This window comes from Dreissena polymorpha, chromosome 1 (assembly GCF_020536995.1).
Source record: "Dreissena polymorpha isolate Duluth1 chromosome 1, UMN_Dpol_1.0, whole genome shotgun sequence".
NCBI lineage: Eukaryota > Metazoa > Mollusca > Bivalvia > Myida > Dreissenidae > Dreissena > Dreissena polymorpha.
The window spans coordinates 204,922,186-204,949,167 of NC_068355.1; the positions used below are offsets into that span (position 1 = coordinate 204,922,186).

General features: G+C 36.6%; 1 protein-coding gene and 1 long non-coding RNA gene across 5 annotated transcripts; both read right to left on the minus strand.

Moving 5' to 3' along the window:
• Positions 1 to 1,113: 1,113 nt before the first annotated feature.
• Positions 1,114 to 16,341, minus strand: LOC127864737 (uncharacterized). 4 transcript variants are annotated; one of them, XR_008042252.1, is made up of 9 exons: positions 16,271 to 16,341; positions 15,565 to 15,625; positions 12,658 to 12,816; positions 8,416 to 9,827; positions 5,097 to 5,616; positions 4,051 to 4,259; positions 3,441 to 3,553; positions 2,028 to 2,159; positions 1,114 to 1,468 (listed from the first exon to the last, which is right to left on the minus strand). It is a non-coding gene; the product is annotated as an uncharacterized LOC127864737 (long non-coding RNA). The 4 variants fall into 4 exon arrangements; XR_008042253.1 differs by having other exon boundaries at positions 3,507 to 3,553; positions 4,051 to 5,616; XR_008042251.1 differs by having other exon boundaries at positions 4,051 to 5,616.
• Positions 16,342 to 16,374: 33 nt separating this feature from the next.
• On the minus strand, positions 16,375 to 26,058 carry LOC127866011 (uncharacterized). The gene is made up of 4 exons (XM_052406204.1): positions 25,477 to 26,058; positions 18,539 to 19,530; positions 16,531 to 16,611; positions 16,375 to 16,454 (listed from the first exon to the last, which is right to left on the minus strand). The coding sequence occupies exons 1-4, from the start codon at positions 25,812 to 25,814 to the stop codon at positions 16,375 to 16,377; spliced, it is 1,491 nt and encodes a 496-aa protein (XP_052262164.1). The 5' UTR covers positions 25,815 to 26,058.
• Between the last annotated feature and the right edge of the window lie 924 nt (positions 26,059 to 26,982).

Genomic DNA, 26,982 nt, shown 5'->3' on the forward strand with positions numbered 1-26,982 from the left:
TCATATAACAATGTGTTTCTATTGCCTTAAGTATATTTTTCTCTTCAGAAGTTGTTACTGTGCATTATTTTAACAGTTTAATACATATTTTAGCATTGAAACAAGAAATGTTTTTTATAACAATAGTTTGTACAAATTAATGTTAACAGTGCGTTTATCTAATAAAAATGGCAACAATACATGGATACATTACATTTAAAATACAATTGTTTTACAGTTGCTCTATGTATAAATGGCAAAATATACACTTGATACAGTGATCAAGATATCTTGATTAAGTTGCTCACTGATTAAAGAGGATACAATCTTGTCGTCGTTATGTACATATACAAATATAAAGCATAATAAACTATTATGTCCGAAAACAAATTTTAACACTTATGACCATGTTAGTATATGATAAAACAACACAACTTAACAATATTTTGCCATTTTTCATAAAACTGTAAAACAAATTTAATATTTATTTTTTAATTCACAGTTTCATTTAAAGCTTTTCAACAAGAGTCATACTCTACTCATTTAACAAACACTATCCATTGAAATCAACAAAGTACTAGTAGTAAATACAGAATCAATTATTTCAGGAAGATTAAATAATTTTGCCCCGAATTTATTTATATTCCCATGAAATACATAGTATGCTACTAAAAAAGATTCATGATAGAATACCGACCCGAATGAGCCAATTGACTAGTATTGTTTTCATAAGGTTGATTGACAAAAATCTGAAGCGTAAACATTTTACACCTTTCTGAACAAATACTTTTCATTAGCTAATCTATATTAACGGGTTAAAAACAGACAACTGAAACATGTCTTATAACATGAAAACACTCCAATGTTTTTTTCAATCTTGTTCAAGTTACCAGCATCATTTAAACAGCTTTGGCAATCTTAACAAATCTTTGATAACATTGTATTTCCCATTTATTTACCATCATGAGGATCAACATCTGTAGTGAAAGTTTCATAATACAGGCAAAGACATTGAATTGACATGCAATATGTGTGCTTTTAAAAATACTTTAAATGCTTTGCTAAACCAGGGACCTATACAAACAACTTGGTAGGTCACATAAAAAATAAAACGAAACTATTGTTTTTCGTTGAATACAACTTGGCTGGTCACATACACAATAGAGCATAAACTATTGTTTGTCTTTGAAAACAACTTGGCTGGTGACATACAAAATGTGGCTGTTGACATGACTTTCTGGCTTTCCACTTGAATTGTTGTGATGTGTCATTCTGCCATTTCGATCTGAACAAGGTCATTCATTTCCATCCGTCATAATATTCAAAGAATCAGAGTAAGTGCTGACCAAACCAGGCGATATGCAGAGACTAGCAGAACTAAATCAGTATTTATCTCTGAGCTTCTTAGGTTTGACTGCGGTCAATATGGTAACAACTGCTGCAACAGTCTGTGTTTCTGATCGGATGGTTTGATTTCGTCAAAAGGCATCTGAAAAAAAGACTTGTTACTGTAAATGTCAGTTTTTCATTTTATCTTTGATACCGATGGAAAAAAAGAACACGCGGAGCACTTGGTATTTCAGAATGATACAACTAATCTGATTTGAATCCATCGAGAAAATAATGGTCCTGAGACTACTCATAAAATAATAATTAATAATAAGTGATTAAATTAAAGTGTATTCTTTTTATTACCAAACCATTTGGATTGTGATTTGATGAATATACATTTTGCCGTCGGAATCAAACGTTTTGTTTTGAAGTAGTGAAAGGGTTTGCCACCATTCACCTACATTTTGCTTTTGTCTCAAAATTCCACATATGTCAAAGAAAACGAAATCAAAATACACAAGTAGGCAAGTTCACAGTATGGTTTGGAAAATATGTTAAGTTTAATCACACTAGAAACAATACTTTTCGAGTTAAGACTATGCATAAAAATCCAACAGCAGGATGCACGTATGGAGGGACAAAGGAAAATCTACATTCACCCACACATCTATGAACTTGGGGGCCTAAAAAAACATGCACATGACTTGAACACTCACCTGAGGTTAGCTCTGCATTTTGTTCACAGACTGAGGTCGTCCTTCACCATGGAGATTCCAGAATATCAAGATGATGACTGCTTCTGGTGCAAATGCTTCAAGAACAAACTCAACGCCTTGCTATCCGGGTTTCTGCAATTAAGTATGTCATGTATAAATTAAGACAACATTTTTTAAGACTTTATAAGCATTTCATTACCCTGGCAACACACTTGATACTCTCTCAAAAAGCCATTCATTAACTTAATAACAAACAAACTAGAGCTTTGTCACAGACGTGACGAATACCCCCACATGAAGAGGGGATGAAAGGTACTTGAAATAGGGAAAACCTTGCTAAATGTGTAAAACGCACCTGTGACCCCTTGACCTAGTTTATGGCCCGGAATGGCCCATGTTCGAACATGGCCTAAAGGTCATCTAGATTAAGTTTTCGACCAAGTTTGTTGAGAAGGGGATGATAAGTACTTGAAAAAGAGAGCGGACACCATACTGAATGTGTAAAACGCATTAAGTGACCCCTTGACCTAGTTTGTTTTCCCCAGAATGGCCAGTGTTCAATCATGGCCTAGATATCATCTATATTAAACTTCTGACCAAGTTTGATGAAGATCGGAAGTAAACTTCGTCAATAAGAGACAGAGAGCAGACACCATGCTCAATGCATTAAATGCACTAAGTGACCCCGTGACCTAGGTTTTGGCCCGGCATGGCCCATGTTCAAACTAGGTCTAGAGATCATCTAGATAAAACGTCAACCTAAGTTTGGTGAAGATTGGATGAAAATTACTTGAATTAAAGAGTTGACAACATGCTGAATGTTTAAAACGCACTAAGTGGCACCGCGACCTATGTTTTGACCCAGCATGACCCATATTTAAACACTTAATACGGACCGACCGACAGACAGACAGACAGACCGACAGACAAGTTCACTCCTATATACCCTCCCCCTAAACTAAAAGCTACGAACATCACTGATCCCTCTTCGTAATTCAATGTTAGTTTAAAAACCATACATACAGTTAATATGGAACCTGATTTTGTCAAGATTTAAAGAGTCAAATATGTTGGTACCTGCTCATAAATTGTTTCATGTTATTGTTGTTGTGGTTTTGAGTTTTAATGTAACTAAAGATGTTAAATTTAAAATGCAAATTTGAGGGTTTAGCTTGCAAGTTTTGCATTTTCTTCACATTTCTATATTAGATAAAGTAGTTTGTGGCTTAACCCTTAAACTTAGATTAGATAAACTGGTCAATTAATTGAAGAGCAGAAACCCCAGTTTGTATTGGGTTTTACCTATTGGGTATTTGTGAAAGCTTTATTGCATCAAAAGGTTAAGGCTATTACGACTGGGTCTCCTGAATGCTTTGCCACAGTGGCCCCTTTTGCAATGGCAAGGTGACTTACCTATTGAGATGCAGAGTTTGATAATGTGAACATCACTCACTGGGCTTGAACTTATGAGTATAAGACCTCTGTGAACAGATAGAAAGACCTTAGGGCATCCCAGGAATGTGTCCCTGTAAACAAAATTATTTAATGCATTCTGAAATGGCATCAGTTATATAAGAAGTCAATCAATGTTGTTTGAGTAAACAAATATTTAAGAAATAAATTATGTTTGAAGGATCTTGATACAAATGGGATATACATTAAACACTTGATACAAACATAGCCTTCTATATATTGTACACTTGATATAAACATTTTGTGTCCCTCAGGAACCAATATTTATTAAATTACATGCAACACTAAAAGGTGGGTCAGACATAAGGATGAAAGTAAGGACGGGGAGAATTACAAACAAGGACACATGTGTACGCCCCCCCAACTGAGCCCTTTCAAGGCAATACAAATGGCGGCTATTATAAATATTTAACACTTACATAAATGATTTGTTTAAGTTAGCAGCCAGGATAGAGTTTTATCAATATTTAACACAAACTGTTTAAATTAAAATTTGGAGTTAATCACTGCACATTATAAATGGTTAATTACATGTACATTACCAACCTACCTTATTGACAAGGTAATCTTGGCCGCTGGCCAAGAAAGTATGGAGCCCCAGGTTCAGAGTGGCTCCACCCTGCAGGTAGGACTAGTTGAGCATTTGCCCCAAGGTCCTGGGCCAGGAAGTGTCACTGGGCGTCTGGGCCCAGCTGACCAGACAGCCTGTTGTTCAGCTAGGTACCGATCTATGATTGCATGGGTTCCTGTAGGAACAGGCTATTAAAACAAAATCCAAGAATTTAAATAAATATTGAAAATACATGAAGAAAATAATTTTAAAATGAGCTGAAGGCTTTTACGTAATTATTTTAATAAAATTAAATATAATTTAAAAATTATATTAAAGCAGATTTGTATGCAAGGATTAACTTTTGGTTCAGGGGCTGAATGTCGGTCGAAAATATACAAAACTTAATGCCCTGACCTTCTATGATTAAAATTGATATCAGATCAAGTGCTATTTGCATTGTATTTACTAAGTGTGATCAATGTAAAAGCACATTATTCCCATTTGATGCTAGGAACTTTTCAGGCACATAAAATACTGATGTTAAGTGTAGTATATAAGCCTCATTCTGGGAAAATAGGGCTAAATGAATGTGCAGTCTGCACAGGCTTATCTGGGATGACACTTTAAAGGACTTTATGTATGAGCAGTCTGCACAGGCTAATCTGGGATGACACTTTAATAGGACTTAATGTATGTGCAGTCTGCACAGGCTAATCTGGGATGACACTTTAATAGGACTTAATGTATGTGCAGTCTGTACAGGCTAATATGGGATGACACTTTAATAGGACTTGATGTATGTGCAATCTGCACAGGCTAATCTGGGATGACACTTTAATAGGACTTAATGTATGTGCAGTCTGCACAGACTAATATGGGATGACACTTTAATAGGGCTTAATGTATGTGCAGTCTGCACAGGCTAATCTGGGATGACAATTTAATAGGACTTAATGTAGGTGCAGTCTGCAGAGGCTAATCAGGGATGACAATTTAAGCACATACATGAAGCCGCATATCCCAGAACACCGCTAAGATACTACTTATTGTTCTTGTTGCTGCTGCTGCTGCTGCGACTGGGCCATAGACAGAGATGGAGTGAGTCCCGACGCCGAAGTCGCCACCCCAAACCCAAGAATTGCCGACAACAACTGTTGTTGAATGGCGTCAATCGCATACTGCTCTCCAGGCCTAAGGTTCACATTTTTCGAGAACAACATATCGTGGTCAGTCACATTAACGGACGTGTCAGGCAACGCCTGCTCTACCTGTTGAATCAGATCGTTTCAGTTCGAGCAACTTGTCCGGCCTAATTTGTCGACGCAATCATCCAATTGTTGCTAAGCGACATCGATGCCGAGACGGAAGTCGAACTCACCAAGGCTCTGCTGTTGGAAGTGTTGATGTAGCCAACATGGGAGAAGATATTGATAGGAGGCTTGGTAGTCTGACGCAAGACGTCTCCGTGCTGAATTTCTTAAGCAATTGTAGTATTTGTGCAAGAAGGGGGTTGTCATCGACTTTCACTTCAATGACGTTAGTCATGTTTGCTAGTAAAGTTCACTGAAAAGGAAATGGAAAGTAAACTAAAACCGGATTGTTTAGTGACACATGAATAAGCCTTGCAACACCTTACTTTACAGACCTGTTTTTTAAATGCCAAACATCGTGCCTTTAATTGATATTTAGAATATTGCAATTAATTTTTCACCAATTAGAACTCAGAATAACGTAGTATCAATGTTTTACATGCACCAACTTGAAATTGGAATTTTTGTGTTTGTAGCAAGGTGTTATATTTATTTTTGTAAATCAAAAACAGGCATTACTTGAGCAATTAAGAATGTGAGACTGCACACCTTTAATTGTGTGACTATAGAACTTTAAATGTGAGGCTACATAATTTTAAATGTGATACTCAGCAGCTTAAAATGTGAGACAACACAACTATAAATGTTACAATCTACATATTTAAGTGTGAGTCTGCACACCTTTAAATGTGAAAGTTTATGACTTATACCTGAGACATAACAACTTTAAATGTGAGACAATACAACTGCATTGCATTTAATAAGAAACAATAGATGTGAGTTCAAAATAGTAATTAAACTTAGTTAAATAAGCAAACTGGAGCTGTGTCACAGACGTGACAAATACCCCCACATTACGCATTGAAACATAATATTTTGCATGTCGTCTTCACAAAAAACAGCGGACACCATGCTCAATTTTTAAAACGCACTAAGTGACCTCTTGACCTAGTTTTTGACCCAGAAAAGCCCATGTTTTAACTTGGCCTTAAGATCATCTCCATAAAACTTCTGACCAAGTTTGGTGAAGATCGGATGTAAACTAATTGAATGAGAGAGCGGACACCATGCTGAATGTTAAAAAATGCACAAAGTGACCTGGTGACCTAGTTTTAGGCCCGGAATGGCCCATGTTCAAACTTGTCCAAGAGATCATTTAGATAAAAATTGTGACCAAGTTTGGTGAGGATTGGATGAAAACTACTTCAATTAGAGAGCGGACAACATGGTGAGGTTTAAAACGCACTATGATACCCCATGACCTAGTTTTTGACCCAGCATGACCCATATTCCAACTTGACCTAGACATCATCCAGATACAACTTCTGACCAATTTTGGTGAAGATGTGATGAAAACTACTTGAATTAGAGAGCAGACAACATTGTGATCTTTAAAACGCACTAAGTGACCCCATGACCTTGTTTTTGACCCGGCATGACCCATATTCAACCTTGACCTAGACATTATCAAGATACAACTTCTGACAAATTTTGGTAAAGATTGGATAAAAACTACTTGAATTAGACAGCCGACAACATGGTGAGGTTTAAAACACACTAAGTGACCCCGTGACCTAGTTTTTGACCCAGCATAGCCCATGTTCGAACTTGACCTACACATCATCTAGTTACAACTTCTGACCAAGTGTGGTGAAGATCGGATTTAAACTATTTGAAATAGAGAGCCGACACCATGCTCAATGTGTAAAACGTACGAAGTGACCCTGTGACCTATCGTTTGATCTGGCATGGCCCATGTTCGAACTTGGCATTCAGATCATCTAGATAAAACTTCTGACCAAGTTTGGTGAAGATCGGATGAAAACTATTTGAATAAGAGAGAGGACACCATGCTGAATGTTAAAAAACGCACAATGTGACCCCATGACCTAGTTTTTGATCTGGCATGGCCCATGTTCGAACATGGCCTTTAGATCATCTATATAAAACTTCTGACCAAGTTTGGTGAAGACCAGATGAAAACTACTTGAATAAGAAAGAGTACACCATGCTGAATGTTAAAAAACGCACTAAGTGACCCGGTGATCTAGTTTTTGACCCAGCAAGGCCCATGTTCGAACCTGGCCTTAAGATTATCTAGATACATCTTCTGACCAAGTTTGGTGAAGATCGGATGAAAACTACTTGAAATAGAGAGCGGACAACATGCTGAATGTTTAAAACGCACTAAGTGACCCCGTGACCTAGTTTTTGACCCGGCAAGGCCCATGTTCAAACTTGGTCTAGACATCATGTACATACAACTTCTAACCAAGTTTGGTGAAGATTGGATGAAAACTACTTGAATTAGAGAGCGGACACTTAATACGGACCGACAGACAGACCGACAGACCGCCTGACCGACAGACCGCCTGACCGACAAGTTCACTCCTATATACCCCCCTAAACTACGTTTGTGGGGGTATATTTAAGCCAGTTATTTTGGTTAAAAAACTTTAAAATGTGCTATAACTAGGGGCTAGCTCTGTGCAGAGTTTATTTTAACCATTTTTGGATTGGGACACTTCGTAAAAAATCATAGTGTTTTGAATTTAATTGGGAGAATGGTTGTAGTTATTGCTAAACATAATTTAAAAATTGAGAATAAGTGTTATCAAGATAAATTGTGCTAAGGTTCAACTTATAGAGCTGCATAAGGAAACAAACTCAATTTGTAACCTATTAAAACATTGTTTGGGGTCAAATCTTGAATTGAGAACTTTAGTCAGTGATTATGGAAAAAATAAACTGTTTAAGATTAGGAATGGGACTCAATTTTGGCCCCAATTTCGACAAATGAATAACACTGTATGATCTCACCTGAAGCTCAAGAAGCTGAGCTGATATGCTGGCCTCGCTGATATTGCCAAAGGCTGAATTTGAGTTCTGATTAACTCAATGTTGCAACCTATCAAAACATTCTTTTTCTTCCGGGAAACCATGAATTGAGAACTTTAGCCAGCAATCATGGATATAGACTTTATGAGATAAGAATGGGGCTGAATTTCGGCCCCAAAATTTCAACAAAATAATTAACACTGTAAGGTCTCACCTGAAGTTCAAGAAGCTGAGATGACATGCTAGCCTTGCTGATATTGCTAAGAGACGAGTTTGAGTTCTGCTTTCTTCAGGTTGCGAGTCGAAGGGCGTACTGGACCACACAACAAAACTGCTGTTATTTTCCAAAGCCTTCTCTTGCATCAATTTAATGCGAGGCCTTTTGGGCTTGGAGTGCTATGTGCTCATAACAAAACCAGACGTGTTCACTTTAAGAACCTTGTTCACAATAGTGGGCGTAATTTGCGGCTGTGGCACACCCCATGGATGTATGGATCTCTTAGTGTTTACAACAAAGTCTTTACTGCCTGTCTGTGTCAGCATGGATGTATTGTGCTCTGGGTGTTTACAACCAAGTCTTTACTGCCTTTCTGTGTCAGCATGGATGTATCGTGCTCTGAGTTCACAGCAAAGTCACTACTGCCTTTCTGTGTCAACAAGGATGTATTGTGCTCTGTGTTCACAACCAAGTCATAACTGCCTTTCTGTGTCAGCATGGATGTATTGTGCTCTGTGTTTACAGCCAAGTCATTACTGCCTTTCTGTGTCAGCATGGATGTATTGTGCTCTGGGTGTTCACAGCATAGTCATTACTGCCTTTCTGTAACAGCATGGATATATCTTGCTCTGGGTGTTCACAACCAAGTCATTACTTATTTTCTGTGTCAGCATGGATGTATCGTGCTCTGGGTGTTCACAACCAAGTCATTACTTCCTTTCTGTGTCAGCATGGATGTATTGTGCTCTGGGTTTTCAAAACCAAGTTATTACCGCCTTTCTGTGTCAGCATAGATGTATCGCGCTCTTGGTGTTCACAACCAAGTCATTTTTGCCTTTTTTTGTCAGTAACATTGCCAAAAGTCTGTTCTATTATGATATTTTGGCCGCTGAGAGGACAATCTGGGGCAGTCCGTAACCCTACTGTTGTCCAAACTATCAACAGCAGACTAGGAAAGCTCACGCTTTTATTGTTCCTTGATTCTCTCCTGTTCAATTTCTGTTTGTCCCATAAAGATTGGAACAAGTGATTGAACTTTTTATTCTTCATGATATTTGTTGTGAATGTCCAACAGCAACAACTGACTGTTAGCGTTACCATAACTACTGCTATAACTTTTCGTGTCTGTAACACTCGTCCCTTTCAGGCCCACGCGGAACTCTAGCTTAACAAAACTACCCAGGCTTATGTTTGGAAAACGTGACGTGGGCATTGCGTTTGTCAGAACAGAATCACCCTAAGAATTTCCTGCAGAACAGAGTTGTTCAACGATGCTGACTTTTTGAGGCAGGAGGTCAAGGGGGAGGAGTTAGAAGTCAATGGAGGGGGAGGGTCAATCTGGACTGGGGCTTCTGCAGGCGGGACTGGTGTGGTTGCTGGGCCAACTTGATATCAATGCTGGTGCTCTGCTGAAAACAACAACAACACAGTGGGTGATAGGAACTTGTAACAAAGTATTTTACAATCTATAACAAACTATGCCTCTTGACTGGCTGTGAAGGTTTTCAAAAACATGAATTTCTAATCTGGCATTTTATTGGTTCCTTGTCCTTAATAGCAAAAACATAAATACAATTAAGTCATTTTGTATTAAAACAAGCAAAGTGTTGGCTAATGCTATACTTATCTGTAAATTTATATTTATAATCTTTACTCCATTTCCAGAAATGTATTTTCATAAGCCAATATGCGGATCACTAATGTTAGAAAGTGTCCTCCCAGATTAGCATGTGAAATTCACATAAGCTAATAAGGGAGGGTACTTTCTGACTAGACTGGATTTTCATAAAGAGGATAATTTGTTCAATAAAAAATACCTTTAAGAGGAAAGTGTTGTCCGTGAATAGCCTGTGCGAACTGCACAGGCTAATCTGTGACAACAATTTAAGCACATGCATTAGGCCCCATTTTTCCACATCACAGCTTATTTATCTATTAGCCAATTTTTTGCTGCATAACACAAAGAAGGAAAACCATCTGGTTAAAAATTTAATATTTTTTTATTGTACTTATTCTATGAATCACATTACTTTTAAAATGCCATTAGATATGTTTTATTGTTATTATATGTTTCAATAAATGGGAGGCAACAATATTAATATTTAATAATAATATTAATGTCTCACCAACGTTGCAAAAAAACACACACACATATTATTTTACCTTGCTTTTACTGATCTTTGATGGTTAAAATCTGTTTAAATTCACACTAGAAAACAGTTTTAAAGTCAATTTACATGTAAGTTGTAAGACATTATAAAAACAAGAGCACCGCCTTGCGGGTGCAGACCGCTCATCTATTTTCTTTTTAAAGGTGAAGGGACTCTCATTTTCAATCACAAAGGAGGGAGGAGTGGAGTGAAGAGGGGTGTATAGTGTGGGGTTGTGGACATTTATAACATTATCTTCCAAAAAAGCGAAAAAAATAAATAAATAAATAAATCGGGGGGGGGGGGGGGGGGGGGGGGGGGGGGGGGGGCGATGGCGATGGGGGGGGGGGGTTTGGTTGCGATGGTTGGACGGTATTTCAAACATAACAGTTTTAAAAACAAAATGGGAGGGGGGGGGGGGGATAGTGTGAGGGTGTGGTGGTAATTTGTGAGATGATCTTAAAAAAAAAAAAAAAAAAAATTAGGGGGGGGGGGGTGGGTGGGGGGGGGGGGTGGGGTGGGGTATAGTGGTGTGAGGGTGGTGGTGGTCATTGTGAGATGATCTTAAAACAAAAAAAAAAAAATTAGGGGGGGGAGGGGGAGGGGGGAGGGGGGGAGGGCACGGGGGATGGTTTGGGTGGAGTCTATTGTGGTATGTCAGGTAAGAGTAGTTTCATCAAAGTATCAATCAAATCTAATCATAAATAAAGAAGTTATGGCAATTTTAGCAAAATTTAATAATTTGACCTTGAGTCAAGGTCATTCAAAGGTCAAAGTAAAATTCAAGTTGCCAGGTACAGTAACCTCATGATAGCATGTAAGTATTTGAAGTTTGAAAGCAATAGCCTTGATACTTAAGAAGTAAAGTGGATCGAAACACAAAATTTAACCATATATTAAAAGTTACTAAGTCAAAAAAGGGCCATAATTCCGTAACAATGACAACCAGAGTTATGCAACTTGTCCTTTTACTGTACCCTTATGATAGTTTGTGAGTGTTCCAAGTATGAAAGCAATATCTATGATACTTTAGGGGTAAAGTGGACCAAAACATAAATCTTAACCAAATTTTCAATTTTCTAAGTATAAAGGGCCCATAATTCCGTCCAAATGCCAGTCAGAGTTACATAACTTTGCCTGCACGGTCCCCTTATGATAGTTCATAAATCTTGCAAGTATGAAAGCAATAGCTTTGATACTGTAGGAATAAAGTGGACCTAAACACAAAACTTAATCAAATTTTCAATTTTCTAAGTATAAAAAGGGCACATAATTCTGTCAAAATGCCAGTCAGAGTTACATTACTTTGCCTGCACAGTCCCCTTATGATAGTTAGTAAGTGTTGCAAGTATGAAAGCAATAGCTTTGATGCTTAAGGAATAAAATGGACCTAAACACAAAACTTAACCAAAATTGTCAATTTTCTAAGTATAAAAAGGGCACATAATTCTGTCAAAATGCATGCCAGAGTTATCTAACTTTGCCTGCCCAGTCCCCTCATGATAGTAGTAAGTGTACCAAGTTTGAATGCAATAGCATTGATACCTTACTGAGAAAAGTGGAACTAAACGCAAAACTTAACCAAAATTTTCAATTTTTTAAGTATAAAAAGGGCACATAATTCTGTCAAAATGCACGCCAGAGTTATCTAACTTTGCCTGCCCAGTCCCCTCATGATAGTAAGTAAGTGTACCAAGTTTGAATGCAATAGCATTGATACTTTCTGAGAAAAGTGGACCTAAACGCAAAACTTAACCGGACGCCGACGCCAACGCCGCCGACGCCGACGCCAAGGTGATGACAATAGCTCATAATTTTTTTTCAAAAAATAGATGAGCTAATAAATAAAACATTAAACAACTTAACCCTTAAAGCGCTGGAGCCGAATTTTAAAGGCCTTTGCAAACAGTTTGGATCCAGATGAGACGCCACAGAACGTGGCGTCTCATCAGGATCCAAACTGTTTGCTATTCTGATAGTATTCTTTGAAAAAAAATCGAAGAAAATGCTAATTTTAGAAATTCTGCAGACGACATTTTAGCAGAAGACAAATTACCCAGCATGCAAAGGGTTAAGGGCAACAACTCACTGCTGGTGCAGATCTACAGTTCTCTCCCTTGTTAGTTTCAGCTTAAATGTCCTTCATGTTGCAATACGAGGACTTGAAAGGCTGTGTCACCCTCACATCGCTGGACTTTGATTTGGCTGAGCCTTTCACTACTCCTATGTCTTCTGTGCTTAGCAGTTGCTGTAACATTGAGAAAACCAATATGAAGTCTTTTGAACTAGTAAATTAGTAATACACCAGCAATTTTTTTGCCAAATTGAAAAAAGTATCTGTACCACACCAATGAGGAAAATAAGCGTAATAATATCAAACATCAGGAAAATTCTATCTTTTAATTTGGGAATAATAGGTCTTTTTAATTGCATGGAACTTAATTGCACAAAGCCAATCAAAATATATTATTTGACATGCGTTTGTGTTGAAAAATTCAGTTTCAGTGCTCATTTTATCAGTCCACTTGCATATAAGGAAGTGCCCATTACGTGTACTTTATAAAGATGGAAAGAAAAGGCTTTTTTTTCACATACACCTTGGAGTAAAAATTATGTTACAGGCCATTTGCCCTTAATAACTATCATATTACAATACTAGCTTGCCTGTACTTTGACGACGCCCATAAATCTATATTTTCACAGTTACCAATAACAAAACAATATTTTGTCCAAGTTATTTTCAACATTAACTGTGTTTGATATGATATTTTGTGAACAAAATACGGCTCAAAATTTTCAATTTTATGAAAAAATGAGTTGCCAACTCCTTTAAAATGGCAAACAATGTTAAAGTGGGAAATTGTGAGCTACTATTAGAATTGCTCAATATGTATGTTAAATTTGCATTTATATGTACACCGATGTCTCAATTACCAGTTTTTAATCATAGTGGTTTTTATACCATATTTGTTCTAATCAGAATTTACAAATACCAACAGACTGGAAGCAGACTAAACTTGAGCCATATTCAGGACAACTGGGCTTAATGAATATGTAAATTACCACATTAGCCTGTACAGTCCACACCGACTAACTTGAGATGACACTTTCCACCAAGACATGATTTTTGTTTAGAAATAATTTCTTTAAAGCGAAAATTTCCTCAAAAATGGAAATCATTATCCCTGATAATTCTGAGTGCGCACTGCACAGGCTAATCTGTGGATGGTACATAAAATGCATTAAGCACCCTTTTCCCATAACAAGTCTCACCTGGTATCATCTTGTACAACTCTGTAACAGACTGTAGTGGGGATTTACTTTGAGCCTCATTCCGAGAAAACAGGGCTTTATAAATTGTGCACTAAGTGTCTGCCCAGATAAGTCTATACAGCCACACAGGCTTATCAGGGACAACACTATCCCCTAGACAAATTTCTTTTACTTTACCTTCAATTGGAAATTTTAGGAAGTTGTTTGGGAAAAATACATAGTTCCAGCATTTGGTATGGGGCCGATTTTGGCCCCTATAATTGAGGGAAAAAAAACACAGTATACACATCAAGAACTTAACACCTCCTTGCAAACAGGCTCTATTGAACCAAGGAATTCAAAGCTTAACTAAATATCTCACAACTTTATACAAACTCAACATGGTAAACATGATACATAAAAGAAAAGACACAATTTTAACTTCTATGAAATCATATTATATTCTTGTCCACTTCATATTTAGCATTTTTAATACAGAGGTAACACTGTAAAACCATTATTATGCATTTGGGGCTATTTTTTGTTGATTTTAAGGTTTTACCGATCCACAAATTTATCACAAACACACGGGAAATGAACTGACACAAATTCCTCATTTATTTTTCCAAACTGAAGAATCCCCACATTAACTAATAATATGTCCATGAAATACTTTTGTAACCACCAAAATTTGATGAGGAGGAATATCAATGATTTTGCAATATACAAAAAATTTAAGAGGATATTTTACCATATGTAATATACAAACAATTACAAACAATTTAAGAGGATATTTTACCATATTTACAATATACAAACAATTTAATAGGATATTTTACCTGATGTAAATTCATTATGTTCTTTACCACCTCATCTTTTTGCATTCTTAATAAACAGAAAATACACAAGACGGCGCGTTCCTGGTGAATTTATGGGTCTGTAAAACAGACCCATACCCAAAGCATTTTATTTGTTTTTAAATAAGTGCCTTACATGTATTAAAATTACAGTGCTTTCAACAGGAATTTTTTCAGATGCCCCGGGACCATGGGGGGGGGGGAGGGCTGCACCCTACATATGTGGGTTTGTTTTTTTTCAGAGTGAAATGATGTTATGACGGTGCGTTATGACTCTTCAAGAAAAAACAGCAATAAAGTCATTAATAACGAGATTTAACAAAAACTGTTTTAACCCTTTTCTGCATAGATACCCATAATCGCTTCTCGATTGATTCCTTAATACATCCATATGAAACCATACTTTTCATCTATTACTGCCAACTTACTACTTTTACCGTTGCTACTCATTACCCGATACTCCCGAATATTCCATTATTAAAAGGACGTTCTGATAAAAATTAACGATAAAAGTGCTCAAAATTTCCAATAAACACAAACATTCACCATTTGTTGTCAAATTTTGGCATATATGTTACTGTGTAAAGATGTGATAAAAACGTCCAATCGGGGCGTTTTTTCCACTAAACACGCCTAAATTGCCTGACGTGATGTTCCCGTTTTTATGCATTATAATTTTTATATCTCAATCAAATTTCACTTAGATCTATAAAAGTATATAACTATCATAAAATGATTTTATTCATATAATTTGATATATTAGAAAGAATGATATTAAATTAGTTTTTCCCAAATCAATTGACTTTTCACAGGAAAATATTCCAAACCCACAATGGCATTTTTTCCCAAAATGACAAAGAAAAGGTCTGACAAAGGGTCTATGTTACCTTCTGCGTATTCAGGTCATCCTTGTCCACCACATCCTCAGCATCGTTGACTCAGCAGCGACTGTAGCAGCAGAATAGCTTGATGTATTTCTTGTATGTATATTATGGACTCAAACAAATTTATAAAAAATGTAATTAACACACACACGTTTATATAAATATAATTAAAATCAATAACAAATGTTCAACAGCATAAAACATGGCAAATTAATAAATATTACATCAAGTGTTACCTTTCTGTAAACATTGCGTACAATATCAATATATACTCCCCCAAAGATTACTTAAACAATTTCATATTTTATAAAAAAAGTATACATCCATGTACATTTCTTACATGGCATCATAGTGTTTATAGAAATGAAAGTCTAAAAATAGCCTCAGTTGCTATGTACATGTGCATCTATGTAGAAATATTACATGTTCAGTTGAAATTCTTTGTTTTTTTCATGCAAGAACTTTAGTTTATAAGAACTAAATTTTAGGACCATAATGACACAAACATTATGGCAACATAACATAATATGCATTAGATCTAATGTTCAAACAAAAACCCTCACATTGTGTAATCGGATAACAATACATATTTGTATCTTAAACTACACACTTAATTTTGTATTGTAACATCACACACTACTATGTTGGTATGCTAAACAACACATTGTAATTGAAATACTAATCACTAATTACAACAACTAATGCTTACATGTTCACACTATTCCACTCTGAACACCAGGATGTTGTCGTCCCTGTACAGTCCCACAATGATGGATGATGCGGTGCTGCTGTAGCAGACTGACCATAGGTTCCTCACTCCATCCTCCTCAGTAGCAAGAGTAGCCAGCTTACTCTTTCCCTCCCAGCCCACCTGTAGTACAGTGTTGGGCCAGCTGTTAATACAGACCAGCACCTGGCCTGCAGGGGTCACATGTAGACCACGTGGATAGTATAGTGCTGGGTCTGTACATGTAGCCAGGAGTGTGCCATCCCTGGCCAGGGTGTGAAGCTTGTTGTCCAGCCAGAGGCTGGTGATGTACAGCCTGTCTCCTGTGGGACTCACAGCACACTTGTATACTGCAAAACAGAGTAACATCAAGATATTGAATTACTGTAAATATTAAATAATCTTATTAAACATACTGCAGTGATATTGTATTACGCATATGTTGCTATAAAGAGGCCTTTACACATCTAAAATATATGCATACATTTCAATGATTCAATAGTTAAGCGTGACAATAAACTTCAGTAGCAGAGCTATTGTGTAAATGTTTGACATGTTGAAATGCGACTGGTGAGTAAGATATGAATTGAAGCAAAATTACACAGTCTATTCGATTGAAAAAATTACACATACAGAAACAATTGCTCAGTTCAATCAACATGTTTATACCATGTTACTATGTGCAGTATGAATATGAAATTAGTGAAATTGACCAAAGCAGACATAATTCATGTGCTGTGTTACAACGTTATTTGTGTTTTTCAAGTGTTTATAACAGGAAAAATAATATTCAAAACAACAGTTATTGACACTTTTCTAGCTAGTTAGATACAAAACCAATTTCAACAGCAAAATGTTTAAATGAACATACTACTATAATTACAATGAAATTAATACATACATTTGAACACTTCATAAAAGAATACAACCACAAGAGTACCTATGCTTTAAGGCGTTATGAAATTATTCAATTTAACAAACATATTGTACATGTACAATCATTTAAAAACCACAAAATTAAGACAGGGTCAGAAAGTGTCTCTTTCCCAGGAACTCAGTTTCTATTTATAGACATGCCATGTAGTGACAGTCAAAATACTTCATTACTCATATTTATAAATCAATATTTCTGAATCTTGTTTTGGCTACAATGTACTGTAGTATTCAAGGGCACATATGAATTATAGAACAAATATTTTATAATACATCAGCTGGTTTTCTGCTATGACATCTGAATTTTATTTTATTTTCATCTCACAAAGTTTATAACTATAATTTATATGATTTAAAAAAAAAAAAACAAGATCAAACCTTATGGGTCAATATTTGTTGATTAAAAAAATAAATCCCAATTCGGTTCATTAAGTCGATAAAACTTTCCAAATTTGTCATTGTATGGATTTAAAACAAGAGCACAGCATAACAGGTGCCAACGCTCGGCTGCAAAAGCTTGTCAGATTTTTTTTAGAGGTCACAGTGACCTTGACCTTTGACCTAGTGACCCAACATTTGGTGTGGCGTGTAGAACTCATCAAGGTTCATCTCCATATGAAGTTTCAAAGTTGTAGGTAACAGCACTTTGATTTAAGAGCCTATATTAAAGTTTATATTAAAGGTCACAGTGAGCTTTGACTTAGTGACCCAAAATGGGTGTGGTGCGTAGAATTCATCAAGGTGCATGTACATTTGAAGTGTCAAAGTTGTAGGTGGAAGCACTTTAATTTTAGAGCCAATGTTAAGGTTAAAGCACGACGCCTACAAAGAATGTTAAGGTTTATGTTAAAGTTTTATATTATAGGTCACAGTGACCTTGACCTTTGACCTAGTGACCCAAAAATGGGAGTGGCGTGTAGAACTCATCAAGGTGCATCTACATATGAAGTTTCAAAGTTGTAGGTGGAAGCACTTTGATTTAAGAGCCTATGTTAAAGTTTTATACAAGAGGTCATAGTGACCTTGACCTTTGACCTAGTGACCCCAAAATGGGTGTGGCGTGTAGAACTCATCAAGGTGCATCTACATATGAAGTTTCAAAGTTGTAGGTGGAAGCACTTTGATTTTAGAGCCAATGTTAAGGTTTTAGCCAACGCCTACAACAGACGACGAGCTGGCTATGACAATACCTCGGGTATTCTCTGAAAACAGCCGAGCTAATAACAAAATTCGACTAGACTCCTTTTCCCATAATGGCTAGAAAAATCCCTGTACATATTACAAATGTTATCAGGATGGATTCACCATGATTCTTACCTTTATATTCAAATGACCTATAGAGACTGCAGACCTGTTTGCCATTCAGTGTGTATTTGTACAGTTCTTCACTAGAGATGACAAAAAGGACTCCTTGGTGATGGTCAATACCACTACATTCATGTTGTAACTGAAACTTCCTGCCAGGAACGAGCTTTCCCTGGTTGACAGTGATAAACTGGACCTCATGTATCTTGCTATCATGGTCATTCACAGCTACTGCAACCTCACTGGGTGTGATCAAACAAATGTCAACTGGCCGAGCATTCACATCCCAGTGACTCACCACCTGGTACTGCTGGTTCAGCATCTTGACATTCTGATTTGTACAGTCTACAACCAGTACATGCCCATCGGGAAGAACACATATGCCACCGATATTGCATATACGTTTATCACTTGGTATTCTCACATTGTGCTTAGTAATACTCTGGACATTAAACACCTTGCTTGACTTTCCTAGCAGAGTTAATGCCTGCTGTATTATATGCTTACATTTTATGCTGGCTATAAGGCAGAGCTCCTTATTATCTCCAATTTTCTGAACAAATTCATGGAAATGTGACAAGTCATTGTGAAGACTGGTGCATTTATGAATAGAACTTGTAACTGACCCTTTTATGCTTATAACTTCATCTCTCATCTCGTTTAGTTCCTTCACAGTAATATTATCAAATTCATTCAAGATAAAAAGAACACTCCTACACATCTCTTCTTTTAAATATTGCTCATGTCCGCCTGATGTACCCACATAACTATTACCACACTCATCTATATCATCTATATTAAAATTTAAATTGCCACGCATTTGTTCTATCATGACTGCCACATGTTCCTTATATGTTCTTAGCAATGCCTGAACACTGAGCTCCTGACTGATCTGAAGGCTTTTGATTTCTCCCAGAACAGTTTCCAGCTCCACTGACAGTCCCTGTAGGTCTGTGGGCTGCATGTCAGTCAGCTCATTAATTGGAGTCACTTTACTGCACTGGCTGAAATAAACAATCAATACATGTACATACCAAGGAATAGTCAGTGATATTATGTAATGCTTTAAACAAATCTACACATTTAAACAAGGGCTGTTTGTAAAACATGCATGCCCCCCATATGGGCTGTCCATTGTAGTGGCAGCCATTGTGTGAGCACGATTTTTGTCACTGTGACCTTAACCTTTGACCTAGTGACCTGAAAATCCATAGGGGTCATCTGCGAGTCACGATCAATGTACCGATGAAGTGTCATGATCCTAGGCAAAAGCGTTCTTGAGTTATCATCCGAAAATCATTTTACTATTTCGGGTCACCGTGACCTTGACCTTTGACCTTGTGACCTCAAAATCAATAGGGGTCATCTGCGAGTCATGATCAATCTACCTATGAAGTTTCATGATACTAGGCAAAAGCGTTCTTGAGTTATCATCCGAAAACCATTTTACTATTTCAGGTCACCGTGACCTTGACCTTTGACCTAGTGACCTCAAAAACAATAGGGGTCATCTGCAAGTCATGATCAATCTACCTATGAAGTTTCATGATCCTAGGCGTATGCGTTCTTGAGTTATCATCCGGAAACCATTTTACTATTTTGGGTCACCGTGACCTTGACCTTTGACCTAGTGACCTCAAAATTGATAGGGGTCATCTACGAGTCATGATCAATCTACCTATGAAGTTTCATGATCCTAGGCGTATGCGTTCTCGAGTTATCATACGACAACCACCTGGTGGACGGACCGACCGACCTACCGACCGACCGACCGACATGAGCAAAGCAATATACCCCCTCTTCTTCGAAGGGGGGCATAATAACAAGAACTATGGAAATGGAAACTAAATGAAAGCATGATATTTTGAGGCTTAATATGGAGGGAGAGCTTATACTTGCACATGCCTGTCTGTCCTTCCAACAGTGCAACTTTTATGTCACACGTTACTCAACAAGTATTCCAGACACTTTACAAATACAACTAAAAATGGCACGGCAAAGGCCGACGGGTATCCCAACGCGGCACGTATTGCCATAAAAGAAGTTCAGTATCAATTAGAAGTGAATCGGTGTAGAAATGAAAAAGTTAATGTAAAATAACCTAAACAAGTGCTGTCAGAGGACAGCGCGCTCGACTATTCGAGTGCTTGACAGTATAACGTAAGCCATCATGGGGTAATTGTTCAAATAATTCAATAAGATCAAAGTAATATATTCCGCAATGTATTGAACATTTGTAAAGACATAAAACAAAGTAATAAGATTTTATTTCAAATTTTATAGTAATAGCTTGGGTGGAAAGTTTGGACGGTCCTTCAAAAATAAAGTAAACAAGGCAATTGTCAAGCAATCTAGTCCCCTACTGGCTCCACCATTGTCAGAAATTCCACCATTTTCAGAATGTTATTTCATTTGGTTGCCATAGCAACCACAATTTTTGACTTAGGAACAAAATGAAATGACGTGCATAATGTCCATATTTCCATCTATCCATGTTGCAAGTTTCATGAAAAAATATTAAGAACTTTTAAAGTTTTTGCAGGATTCAGAAAAGCGTGACAGACTCACAGACAGACACACAGACAGACTCACAGCCAGACACACAGAGCGCAAACCATAAGTCCCCTCCGGTGAAACCAGTAGGGGACAATAAATATTTGTATTTTAGAGGGGGTATAATGTGGGGTGTGGTAATTTATTAGATGATCTTTCGAAAATAAAGAATTTTTTTTTGGGGGGGGGGGGTTGGGGGTGGGGGGCAGGGATTCTGGGTTGGGGCGTGGGGTATTATTTGGGTGGAATCCATTGTGGTATTCAGGTAAGTGTTGTTTTGTCAAAGTATTAATACAAGTTTATCATAAATAAAGAAGTTATGGCAATTTAACTAAAATTTACTATTGACCTTGAGAGTCATGGTCATTCAAAGGTCAAGGTGAAATTGAACTTGGCAGGTACAGTACCCTCATGATGGTAAGAAAATATTTGAAGTTTGAAAGCAATAGCTTTGATACTTTATAAGTCAAGTGGATCTAAACACAAAATTTAACAAAATATTCAGTTACTAAGACAAAAAGGGCCATAATTCTTACAAAATGCTTGATACAGTTGTCTGCTCTTGTTTATAGGTTGGGGTCATGTTGGTAAAGAAGTTTGCAAAATGTGAAAGCAATATGTCAAGGGACATTGAAAATATTTGAGGTGGTACGTAAACTTTAACATAGATTTATCAAAAATATGCATATTCTAAGTAAAAAAAGGGCCATAATTCTTACAAAATGCTTGATACAGTTGTCTGCTCTTGTTTATAGGTTGGGGTGATGAAACATGAAACAAGAGATGTGTTTTTCAGAAAAACAATGCCCCCTATTGCATCGCGTTGAAGCCATAAATTTGACATTTGACCTTCGAGGATGACCTTGACCTTTTACCACTCAAAACGTGTAGCTCCATGAGATACACATGCATGCCAAATATCAACTTGCTATCTTCAATATTAAAAAAGTTATGACCAAACTTTAACGAAGGTTAAAGTTTAAGGTAAGAAAAATAAATGATATTTGACCTTTGACCTTGAAAGATGACCTTGACTTTTCACCACTCAAAATGTGCAGCTTTGTGAGATACACATGCATGCCAAATATGAAGTTGCTATCTTCAATAATGCGCAAGAAATCAAACTTTAACCAAGATTAAAGTTTTGGGACACACACATACAATGAATGAATGAATGAATGATGAATGAATGAATGAATGAAGACAGACAGACAGACAGACAGACAGACAGACAGACAGACAGACAGACAGACAGACAGACAGACAGACAGACAGACAGACAGACAGACAGACAGACAGACAGACAGACAGACAGACAGACAGACAGACAGACAGACAGACAGACAGACAGACAGACAGACAGACAGAAAAGTGTGACAGACTGACGGACTCACAGCTAGACTCACGGACACACAGAGCGCAAACCATAAGTCCCCACCGGTAATACCGGTAAGGGACAAAAACAAATAACACCTAGAGTAAGGGGAATTTTGACCCCAGCGTCAATCTTCACGCTAATTTTTTTGGCAAAATAGACCTTCGGGCTAATCAGATGGAATTTTGAATAGCCCGAAGACATGTTTGATAGCCCGAAGAGGTCAATATAAATTTTATGACTTTTTTGGCCAGGAACACCAAAATAGTTATTAACAATCAGAAAATCTACTTCCATTAGTAAAAACAGATGCATGTGATTACAGTAATAAAGGATATTTTGTTTCCTGTTGAAATGCATTTTATACAAAATGCACCAGATGATTATGCTGTTTATTTTAACTTTATTATTACACATGTTCTCATTCAATGATTCCATTAATCAGTTTGACCGGTGTTTGGTTTTATTTAAAGCAAATTGATTATTATTGTATTATTACTAGGACTATCGCCGGTAAATTTCCGAATTGTCGGCATGTGGCTTCAAAACAAAAAGGCCACCGTTTGTGTTAATTGCCCAATCTACCAAATGACAATGTCTGCTTCTTCAATTTACTCCTGATGTTTTGATAAGCATGTGTCAACCGTGAAAAGTATTGTATATTCGTAAGCAGATTATAAGTAGCAAAGTAGGTCACGTAGCAGAAAGAGATTACAGAATAAACGAAAGTTCTACAATTATTAATAATTAGTTGAAAAAAACGTCTCCTAATATGCAAGAATAATTGAGTAAAACATATGGAAATCTATCTGTATTAAGGATCAATTTATTTGTAAACCAATGCGTACAATATCCCTTACAGACTCTTTTATTTTTATTGAAAAATTACTTCGTTCATTTTTCATGAATTATAAATACATTTTCGAAAAACACTTCTAAAATTAAATACGCTTCTAGATTAGTCATTATTTTAAAACATTACGAAGTGACCGATGCGTTAACATCCCGAAACGTGATCTACGCATGGTCAGTTTGAATAATCTCATCTCGATTGGGCATCATCATTACTTTAAATAGCAACATAGCCGGATGTTTACACAACAGTTAAAAAAAATGGCGGCCGCATGTGTTCATGCAATTCTTTAAAAGTATAACGTCATTTTAGGCATTTAAATAGCGAATTTAATCGTGCATCTTAAAAACGGGTATAAATCAGGTTATTGATATAACGCTCAAATATTTAATCGACCTGTCGGGCTATTTTATAAGCATTTAGGATCGACCAACTGGCCCAAGAATCGACTTGGGCTTCGGGCTTGTAGGCTTATTCGAAGACTGCCCCAGCGTCATGATTTGATCAAACTATGTAGAGGACCACATAATGATGTTAAACACCAAACATTAAACCCCAGACCCTTGTGGTTTCTTAGAATACAATTTTTAAGGTTATTTACTACATCAGTCTAATTAAATCATTTGACACATAGGCTTGGTTAGTTTTGACCCCAGACACATGATTTGAGCAAACTTTGAAGAGGAGTACCATACTTTGTTACACACAAAATATCAGTTTTAGAGAAGTTTTTTTGTTGAGATAAACAATAAAGGTGTTTATACATCTGATCACTTGGGGTGGCAAGTTTTGACCCCATCAACATGATTTGAAACAAACTGAGCAGAGAACCACTTTAAGTATTACATGCAAAATAACTAACAATCTAGGACCCTGTGGTTTCTTAGACGATTTGGTCAACATGTATATACTCACTGACAGATCAACTGATCAGAACAACCTCACAAAATGCTCACAACTCTTGCATACCTGACTAAAAAAGTACATGATATTGGCTTACATGTTTCAGATATCTACTTTTCACAAAGTATTAATAACGTCCAGAAGAATCATTAGACCATTTAATTAACATAGGTTCAGTTGTTCATGAAATTGTGTGCAAACACGAACAATTTCATATAATATTGTCTCACTTATTGTTAACCAAATGGCAAATAGCTCAATGAAATTTAATCAAAGCAGATTTTTTTTTCTGTGTGCATGTCCCTTTATGGTATATTGTAACTGTTTGATAATAGGTTAACATGTCAACCCTTAAAAAGGGTTTCAACTGTTTTGTCAATTCTGATCATTATTTTCTGAGGTCTAACCTAGAAACTAGTTACTAGTCAAACAGACAAAAGGATGGGCAGACGAGCATGGAGTATGACAGATATAATTAGCAGAGAATCTTGATTTACACACAAGTTAAATCAATTCCATCGAAACACGAAATCAAACTTTATATTGATTATCAATAAAGTGATACATTAAGCTCCCACCCGGTTGGAGAACATAAAATATATACATTGATAAAAAGGTTGCCGTGGTGTAATGGATATGGTGTCCGCCTAGCGACTGGGAGGTCACGGGTTCGATCCCCACCGTGGGAGCGTTCTTTAGATCTCCCCCAAAGACACCAAGTACTGGTTCTAGGCCCAGGAAACGGACTCGAGAGCGTTTATATAAGCCTTAGGCTTTCGATGCAATCGAGCTAAAATAAATAGGTTTAAACTAAAAAGGTTTATTGTTTAATATAAGAAGTGGCCTGAAAGCCAAGTCTGCGGACTGGTCATTAAGTAACTGTATGTAAATTTGTTCTATCTGCAAAAATGTCATAAATCAAAGTTGATATTAGTTGACTGATTTTGTTCATTTATAGTTAAGGATAACATTAGAATGGGACAATGATTTAAGTTTTCTTGAATTAAGTTATTGAAGATTTGAATTACATCTGTATAGTTATTATTAAATTGATTTAAAAATGGCATTATATTATAAACATCTTTTTTAAACAGTAAGTAAATTAAAAGTTGACCAACAAATAACACGCATGTAATCATTAGGAAATAAAAGTAAAGCAACTGCTAACAATAATCTCAATGACTGACTATGGACGCTGGTAATTTCATCATACAATTCCAGTATTTATAATACTAATAAACAACATAATTATTCATTATCAGGTACCTGTGATTAAGCTCAACACATCTGGAGCAGCACAGCTCACTATGGCCATTGCACAATGCTGTTATTGTTTCATCCTTGTGTATGTTGCATGTTATGAGATAATTCTCCATTTTCTTAGAACGTGGCCACTTCATTATTTTATCCTTTCCATAAGGAGATTTTTTATTAAACCACCAACCATGCTTTCTATGAGAGTGAATACATGGTTTGCAGTAATACTTGCGACATTTTTTACAGTAAAATTCTGCATCTATTTCTACAGACCGTTCTTTCTCGCAGATTGTACAACAATAATATTTAACCAAATCAAAATTTCTAGAAAATGCAGATGTCGCCATTTTGATGATTCACTTTCAACAAACAAGATTATACAATCTAAAATCAATTGAAATATTTATGTCCAAGTATTTGTTTACAATAAATATCCCAGAAAACACACACAATTATTATTTAACACAGGCAAGTAATATGAAATTTTGAACTGAACTGAACAGCAACCAAGTTTGCTGTCAAATGACACTTGTATGATAGGAGCAAACAGTGTAACTATGTATACTGTCACCTGACTATTGGGTAATGAGTGTCTTGATTACTTTAAACTGCACAAAGAAGCTGTGTAGATAAAAACTTTATCCCAAAGTGTTTAACACACCACATTTTTAATTGCTCTAATAAATGCCATGTTATGAACATAGAATTATAATGACAATAAAGTAGGTTCTTACATAAACCAATTTTAGTATTATATATCTGATCATTTTCCTCAAACAGTATTTAAAACTGACAGTTAATATAATGATGTACATATATGGAAGGGAATATCGGCCTGTACATGCATGCTGTTAGTTGATATTCTTATTTTAACTACTGGCATATGCTTTCTGATACATGGCAGTTGCATTTTTCCTAGTTATCCACACGCTTTTTGAAAATCTCCGCCGTCTGTCTGTCCGTCAGTCTGTCCTGGCCACTATCTCCTCCTACACTATAAGCATTAGAACCTTGAAACTTACACACATGGTAGCTATGAGCATATGTGCGACCCTGCACTATTTGGAATTTTAATCTGACCCCTTGGTCAAAAGTTATGGGGGTTGGGGTGGGGCTGGGTCAGAGATTTTCATTCATTTTTTTTTAGGTTATTTTACATTAACTTCTTCATTTCTACACCGATTCACTTCAAATTGATACTGAACCTCTCTTATGACAATAGGGTCAATCTCAACTATGCATGGCCCCCATTACCAACCCTGGAGCGCCCCACCCACATAGACCGGACTCACCCAAAATTGCCTTTTACTATAACTTCTTCATTTCTACACCGATTCACTTCAAATTGATACTGAACCTCTCTTATGACAGTAACGGTCAATCTCAACTATGCTTGGCCCATTAACCCTTTCCTTGACAGGTACGCGTTTCTACGACCCTATTGATTCCCTGTCAAATACGCGTATCTACGCCTGTATCGATTCCCTGTTATCTACGCATTTATACTACCCTATC